Genomic DNA, 8,726 nt, shown 5'->3' with positions numbered 1-8,726 from the left:
TTTTTAGCTCTGGATTAGAAGTCTATGTGACCAGGTAATCCAAAACATTGCTAGATGACTTCCTATTGTTTGGCAGTAAGCTATTGTAACCAATAAATCTCATGAAAAACTTTCAAATTCTTATTTTTAATCAATATATATGAAATGTTCCTTCACTGGTTGGTTTATCCTAGTTAGTTTCGATTTAAAAACTAGTATAATAAGTAATCTATCTACATGCAGTACTCTGGCACGAAATTTTGTATCTTAATTCATTAAAATATGATCATTATTTTAAAAGTTAACCTTTTTAAAAAATATTTAAGACAAATATTGAAACGTGTTAAAGGATATATCAGACATATTTATTATGAAAAAATGGTCTATGAATTATACATAATAAATATGACTGTTTTTAATTGAAAAAATTATATGTATAATAAATGAAAGAATATTTCAAAGCATTCACAATTCATATTTTCTTACTCTAATGAAAACAATAAACCTTATAAAAAGAAAACAATACATAGTCAAAAATATTATCTTAAAATCACAAGCTCATTTCGTAAACTTATAATGTTATAAACTCATTCAGTTTCGTTTTACTCATGTTAATGTCACTCTATATTCAGCTAGCACACCACCAGGAAATTAGAGCGTTTCCGGATGGCATTCAATTGTGACAGTGGACGCGAATGGGTTAATGCCAGAATACACCTTTCATTTGAATTGAGTCTTAAAATTGGATTACTACAGTTAAAATCAAAATTATACCAAAACGGGAGTTCTCCGACTTTCTTTTATAAGCACGAAAGAAAGTTGAGATTTGCTTATTTTTGTTGTCAAGAGAGATGTCCAAAATATCGTTCGGTAATATTTTAATGGGTCCCGACCAGCATTTTGTAATGTAATTTAAAAATATCGGGAAAAAAGACCTTTTTTTTTACCAATATTTCTCATTTAGATTGTTTAAAATTTGGGTAGATATTACAACAAAAAAAAAGAAAAAGAAAGACAAGATTACGGATTTAAAGCAACGTTGTATAGGTTTTTGTTAATAAAAAAAATTGTTTCGTACAAAATAAAGAATGGAAGATAGTAGCATTCAAGTAAAAGAAAAGACAAAGTATTAAAATCATGTAAATAAAAAGAAATATTATCATGCTTTTAGTTGAGCGACATGGCTGCACATGAACATTTAGATATGTATAAAATAAACACGTTCATTAAGTCCTAAAGAGTAATGTATGTATCCGCGATCTGGTGAATGTTGTATTAAATTATGATTCAGGCATTACACCAGTAGAAAATAACTGAGCTATAAAAACTGGTTTTTTGTCCAGAATGGTCTTTAATGTTTTTAACGATTGTTCGGCGCCTCTTGCACTCACAAGAACTTTCTTCGTCTGTAAAATTTCCCTCAATTCCACGTTATCCGCGGAAGAATACTTCATCAAAGTTTTCTCAGCCAATTTCAGTGATTTTTCGTCGATTGGAGATCGCTTAAATACCTTGTTGTTTATATATAATGGTTTCATGTCCATCTTTTCATGCGCCATGCCAGACTCAAAGTACAAATTTTCGAATTCCCCCAAAACGGCAAATCTGTGATAGGTCACAACAGCTCGTTTGGAAAGAGTTTTATATTTATATACTTTGAAAGGTACGATTTGAAGTACCTCATACTGATTATAAAACCTTAACTTGACACAGAACCTCCAAAATTCAATGCATAAGGAAGCGGGGGAATACAGTTTTCCCTTTGGTATGTCACATCGTTTACCTTTTTTAATTATATATTGCGAAACTTCAGCAACATGAAGGAAAAGTTTTGTAAAACTACTCTTGAACATGAGTCCTTCCACTCTTCGACCAGGTATTTCAATTATTTCCTCGTCTTCAGCCCATGATACCAACACGCGTAAAGCGCACTCGACAATGTTGGGATCACCACAAAGATAATTATAACGATTCCATTCATTCGATTCCAAGAAACTTCGTTTAGAATCCACGGACTTAATTTGCTGGTCCATTTTCGCAACAATTGGAGAAAACAATGACTCTTGGGCAGGCACCTTTTTAACTTTAATGTTTGCCAAGTAGTCTGATACCGTCCACGGGAAACTCAGGATTTTTCTATCACCATCACGATATGTTACAACATACCAAGCTGAAGCTTTGTGTAACATACCAAGGTAAGCTTCGTTGATGTTACTATACTCCTTGAATTCTTCTAAAAATTCTTCTCGCATACTTTTAGCTAGTCTCTTGATGCATCGCACAACAATTTTTTCAATATCTGCTTTGTCTTTTCTCTCCTGGAATCGGCAATGCAGGTTTGTGAAGGCACCAGAAAATACTTCTGCTTCGTGTTGTATTCCGTAGTTTCTTAGTACAGTTTTGAGTAACGTGTTGAACTTGTTCCTTGACTTGACAGCATCTTCTCTGTAGGTTTCCCATCCGGGAAATATTAAATCTTGGTCTACCTATTCAACAAAATAATGAATAAATTAACAGGAAGTACAACACTGGTTGAGATTTATTTAGTAATGAATACAAAATAAATTATAAATGTGGTAAATAACTCCCAAATCCATAAGAATTTCTTTTTTGTTTAACACATTTTCATTGAAAAGAAAAGCAAAATTGTTAAAAAAAATTATAGGATGTGTTTAAAAAAAAAACACAACTAACGTATTATGTACAATTACCTACTAAGTGCCCATGATTTGCAGCTCACGCAATAATAAGGTAAGTTTTTGGAAAAGGGGAAGAAATGGTATAATTTGAAGCACAGTTGAACTTTTATTTTTTTAACTGTAAAATTGCAACTTTTAAAGCATATACACTGAGTGTCTAAACTATTATGACCACCTGATAGTTTTATGCAAAATGAGCTATTGCATCACTTTGTTGCCGCTGGAGAGCGAGATAGCTACGAAAAGGGAATGTAAGGCAAGTGAACTATCAATTGCACTGTGTTACGCGCGGAGATATGGGCTAAAAAAGTGACTTAACTTAGCTTGAACGCAGGATGATTGTAGGCGCTCGAAGCGTCGGAACAAATTTACCTTATTTCAATTAAAAAGAGTGAGGTATTTATTGAGGTGTATGAAGTCATTTATTTATAAAGCTTATTTTGAGGTTGTTTTAAATTCACTTCATATTAACCAGACTGATGTGGTGATTTCTAAAGTATAACAGCTTGTTTTTCTTTCACTTGTTACAAAAGAGGTATTTATGAGGTATAAAAAAAAAGTTACTTCTTAGTTGGTTTCATTGCGTCAACCGAGATAGACCAATGCGCAGTATATAATAAACATATTAATTATTAATCCGCAATTTATTCTTTTTGTTGTCATTTATCAAAAATCCGATCAACATTATTTCTACGAGCTCGTAATACGAACCACGCTAATCCGCAAACACAAATTAAAAACAAAATATAAATAGCTTTATTGATTATTTCAAAGTAATATTTGACTTTAAATATTGACTATCTAACTTATTTGTAGACAATTTTAATCTCTCTTGAGATCATTATTTTATATTCCTGAATTTGGATTAATGTCGAAAGACGAGAAATTAGACGTTACCAGATATAATATCTAAATTTACATTTATATTGAAAATTTTAAAAATATAACAAATTTAATTCAGGAGATATGAAAAAAGTTGCCTACTTGATAACAAAATGTCATCGTTCATATTGATAAATTTACTGTCATATTGAAATATATTTCCTAATATTTTAAAACTAATAAATTATGTTCTTATTTAATCCTTTTCTCAGTAAATAAAAATCATAAATATAATTCTGAAATTTTTTTAATTCAATAACCTTAACTTCAGTGCAGAAAAATCTATTTTTAGAGATTCTCTGCCTAATACATTAGCACAAAATTCGAAAACAGTTTAATGGTTGCTTATGTTTTGGATTCATTATTATTTCTCACGCTTTTTTTTCCGACAACATATTTGAATGCGTACGTCTACTAAGATAAAGAACCTTGGCAATTAATAGCCCATACAATTAATTCCTTAACTTCTCTTGGTAAAAACTATTCTTACGAATACATGTCACTTGCATTTTTGATTTCTTGGTGGACGGTGTTCTACGGGGCTGCAAGCCCTGACCTCAGGGCCATTTTAAAAATCTGCTATTCATATGTATGTAATTCAAAAGTATATTAAAAATGAAGATTACTTTTCGTTTTGATAGAGCTCCATATTTGCAAAAATAAAAGAGTTTTATTTTTCATAAATGATTCTTGCTTAAAGCCATTTATGACTTTTAATACATAATTGTTTGCATATATCACTCTAGAATAAACTTAATCAACATCTTCAATAAAATGAAACTACCTTGATAATATCATACTTTCTGTTTACCTTAGTTAATTTTTTTTTCAAATACAGATGATTACTTGTCAAATCTACGTAATCGCTCATTTCATTATATGATTAACAAAATGTTTTTTGTTTTTGCGGAAAATGTTGACTTCTGTGAAAATAAAAAATAAATGATGTATAAGAATTGAGTTATTGAGCGAGAAGCGAGAATTCTATTTTTTAAAAAACGAAACTGGTGTACAAATGCTTACCTGTACATCGCGGTACGTAATGCTAGCATATTCATTCTCGGACTCGAAGTCTTTAACCACACGAAACATTTTTCCGAGTGCTTTCTTTGATTTGTACGTCTCTTTGTAGTACTTCTCCATAAAATCAGGAAAAACGTTTGGACGTTCTTCTTGATCTAAATTTTTACTCACACCAGTCTTGGCAAAATCGACAGCATATGAATTTTTTTTAGCTATATCGATGCAAATTTCGGAGAAAATATTAGTTTGGTCAGCATGAGCAAGGTGTGCATGACCAATTGTTCCAACTTGATCATTTTTTATGTAATTGATTAAACATTCAATCATGTCATCCACCTGCAAAAAATCATTCGATAGAAACACTAATCTAAATTATACAAAATAAATACATTTTTTAAAAAAATAATGCTCATGTGGATTGTTAAAAAACACATGAATTTTTTTCTGCGTCGGCAACAAAGAACTGAAAAATGAAATATTATTACGTGAGTGAGCAGTTAAAATATGAACGTTTAAGCATACGTGTTTACAAATTTCTGAATTAATATTCCTTTCTTGCGTGGGTAACGAAAAGCCGAAACCCTAGTGCGTCATACGTGTTTTGAACGTGTACCATTCCCTGGTGCTTCATACGTGTTCTGAATTAATTTCTCACGTTGGTAACGAAAAGCCGAAACAAACTGAAAAGTTGGGCAGAAATGAAAAGGTGAATGCGGACAATTCATGGAAACAAACAGACTGTAACAAATATGAACGATTGAGCACACGTGTTCTGAATTAGTGTTCTGAACGTGTACCATTCTCTAGTGTTTCATACGTGTTCTGAATTAATTTCTCAAGTTGGTAACGAAAAGCCGAAACAAACTGAAAAGTTGGGCAGAAATGAAAAGGTGAATGCAGACAATTCATAGAAACAAACAGACTGTAACAAATATGAACGATTGAGCATACGTGTTCTGAATTAGTGTTCTAAACATGTACCATTCCCTAGTGTGTCATTCTGGCTCTTGTGCCATTAAACCTTAACCAACCAACCAACCCTAGTGTGTCATACGTGTTCTGAATTAGTGTTCTGAACGTGTACCATTCCCTTAGTGTTTCATACGTGTTCTGAATTAATTTCTCACGTTGGTAACGAAAAGCCAAAACAAACTGAAAAGTTGGGCAGAAATGAAAAGGTGAATGTGGACAATTCATAGAAACAAACAGACTGAAAACTACATTTTTATTACAACTATGCATATTAATGTATGATTTTTTTTAAAAATAATTAAATAATTCTTAGTTTTAATGATGTTTCATAATTAAGGCAGGAGAGAGAAGCATTATATCAGAAGGTATCAGCCAGCTACGCTTTTTTGTTACCAACACGTTAATTTCTTAACACTTTAATCCGATATCTGTACATTGTGCAGAAAAAAACGGGCCACTCTGAATAACTTTTGACCTAATGATCAGATCTTCACGTTCTAGAACTCAATTTTAGTGGCTCGAAGGGGTGACCTCAAATATGCTAAATAAGTGCAGAAGACACTTTAGGAAATCAAACTCAAAAAACGTACTGTCTCTCAATAAGCATACCTTTTCTTTTTTTTGACGAATTAGGATTTCTGAATACCAAAATGTGGGGGTAGCCGCAATTTGGGAAATTGGTGCAAATAGTTTGGTCGGGAGAGCGCTCCGAATTTTGGACCCCTTATTTTTAATTAGTTTTTTTTTTGACTAACAGGTGATCGATTTAAATTTATTGAAAAGGGATCATTTATATTTTAATTGTCTCAGTTTTCTAGCTAAGTCAAGGAGTAGGAAAATTAATTTAAAATGTTAAGTTTGTCACAAGAAATCAATGTACCAAGTTACACGGAGTGAACCCAGAGACAAAATCAAAACAAAAATACCATTGTGACCGCCCCAATGAGAAGTGAAGAAAGAAATAATTCGGTTTCGGAACAAGAAGTTGCGCTATCACAAATTTCAAATGGTTTTAAAAGCAAAAAGAAAAAAAAACGAACTTTCTTTTAATGTAAATAAAAAAGTTTTTTCTTCCTTCAGAGAAAGTTAAAATACAGCAATCGAACAGAAAATACTTGCGTTTGACAGGTCTAAGCCATTCCGGAAAACGCTTATAATCCTTATTTTTCCCGTGTCGTCGAGGAGACGACCGTATCGATCATTTTCCATCTAGCAGTCTATGTGATAGTTGACAGTGATCTAAAAATTAGTAATGTTGCTCAGGCATGATCAAACTGTCAAGTGATTTAAGTTCGTTTATTACTGAAGATTAATGTCAATTTTTCATTTCATTTTACAATATTCTAAAATTCATAAAAGACATAAATATTGGATTTAAGTACCCAATCGGAGAATAGTGTTAAGAGTTTGGTAATTGATGCTGTGTGATAGCGTTCTTGTCTAGATCATCACTACCGAGGGTGTGCGGTATTGGTCCTCGTTAAACTGTTCTACCGTAAAGTGCTCGACTTCGCGGGCAAGTAATCGGGCTACCGAAGCGGGGTTGCCATCCCCTCTGAGGAGGATCAAAATTGCGATGGCATGTCTACGGATCGATGGCATGTCAAAATTGCGACGGCATGTCCGACGGTCTGGGATGTTTCCCAGACCGTCGCCAATAGCCCATTGTGCAGCCCTAGTGCGACGTAAATGAACAACAACAACAAGATCATCACAGCTACTTAACTTCGGAATAGGGGGCATCACCCTGTAATTTCGCAATGGTCTCTAATTTTTATAACTTTTAAATTTGTAAATTAACTGTTATGTGTGTAACAAACAAATAATTTCTCGAGGGCCACGTCACGAACATTAATCACATAATGATCTTTTTCAACGATACTTATCGCAAACGATAATTATGGGTTTTTGTAATAAATAGGAATTTATTGGAGTTTTTTTTGTATGAATACTTTTTAAAGAAGGGTTATTTTTCAATAGATGGCACCACTATGATAAAATTTAAATGCAATCAAAATTATATTTTGGGAGAAATTTTTATTGATCCTTTTAAAATTGTATTTTTGGGGTAGATTGTGGATATAAATTGTATTAACATTTAAGGAGGTTTGGATTATCACTTTTATGGCGTATTAGTGGGGATGTAGCTGGTTTTTCTTATGGATTTTTTTTGTTCTGACGTCCACTGGATGCGGGATGACTTTTGAGCGAGTAAACAGGTCAGTATGGATTATTCCGCCTTGCTGAGAAAAGTATAAGAGGCGAGAAGAGTGGCTCAAAAAGTAGTACGACGGGAGTGCGGATCGTGCCCGATGGAATGTTGAGTTGAAACATCACCGCTGACAGGATCTATCATGGCTGTTAGAAGTATGTTCTGAGCCGGTATCATCGAGAATGAGTTTAGATTNGTCTAGTTTAAAGTAGCATTCATGTGATAGTTGACAGTGATCTAAAAATTAGTAATGTTGCTCAGGCATGATCAAACTGTCAAGTGATTTAAGTTCGTTTATTACTGAAGATTAATGTCATCTAGCAGCCTAGTTTAAAGTAGCATTCATGTGATAGTTGACAGTGATCTAAAAATTAGTAATGTTGCTCAGGCATGATCAAACTGTCAAGTGATTTAAGTTCGTTTATTACTGAAGATTAATGTCATCTAGCAGTCTAGTTTAAAGTAGCATTCATGTGATAGTTGACAGTGATCTAAAAATTAGTAATGTTGCTCAGGGATGATCAAACTGTCAAGTGATTTAAGTTCGTTTATTACTGAAGATTAATGTCATCTAGCAGTCTAGTTTAAAGTAGCATTCATGTGATTGTTGACAGTGATTTAAAAATTAGTAATGTTGCTCAGGGATGATCAAACTGTCAGGTGATTTAGGTTCGTTTACTAATGAAGATTAATGTCAATTTTTCATTTCATTTTACAATATTCTACAATTCATGAAAGACATAAATATTGGATTTAAGTACCCAATCGGAGAATAGTGTTAAGAGTTTGGTAATGGATGCTGTGTGATAGTGCTCTTACCTAGATCATCACTACCGAGGGTGTGCGGTATTGGTCCTCGTTAAACTGTTCTACCGTAAAGTGCTCGACTTCACGTGCAAGTCGTCGGGCTACCGAAGCGTGGGTGACATCCCCTCTGCGGAAGATCAAAATTGCGATGG

At 33.1% G+C, this 8,726-nt stretch overlaps 1 protein-coding gene across 1 annotated transcript in view; it reads right to left on the bottom strand.

The window, feature by feature from the left end:
* Positions 1–322: 322 nt before the first annotated feature.
* LOC107441293 (uncharacterized) overlaps positions 323–8,726 on the bottom strand; it is a 34,274-nt gene continuing 25,870 nt past the window's right edge. The window contains exons 8-9 of the mRNA XM_043049997.2: positions 4,584–4,919; positions 323–2,465 (exon numbers count right to left, since the gene is read on the bottom strand). Coding sequence (XP_042905931.1) covers positions 1,260–2,465; positions 4,584–4,919 — 1,542 coding nt within the window. The 3' untranslated portion in view covers positions 323–1,259. The remainder of the gene's footprint in view (positions 2,466–4,583; positions 4,920–8,726) is intronic.

The sequence above is a fragment of the Parasteatoda tepidariorum genome, chromosome 4 (assembly GCF_043381705.1).
Source record: "Parasteatoda tepidariorum isolate YZ-2023 chromosome 4, CAS_Ptep_4.0, whole genome shotgun sequence".
NCBI classification, from domain to species: Eukaryota; Metazoa; Arthropoda; class Arachnida; order Araneae; family Theridiidae; genus Parasteatoda; species Parasteatoda tepidariorum.
The sequence above is the reverse complement of the archived record's forward strand: the minus strand, read 5'-3'. Positions and strand labels throughout refer to the sequence as shown.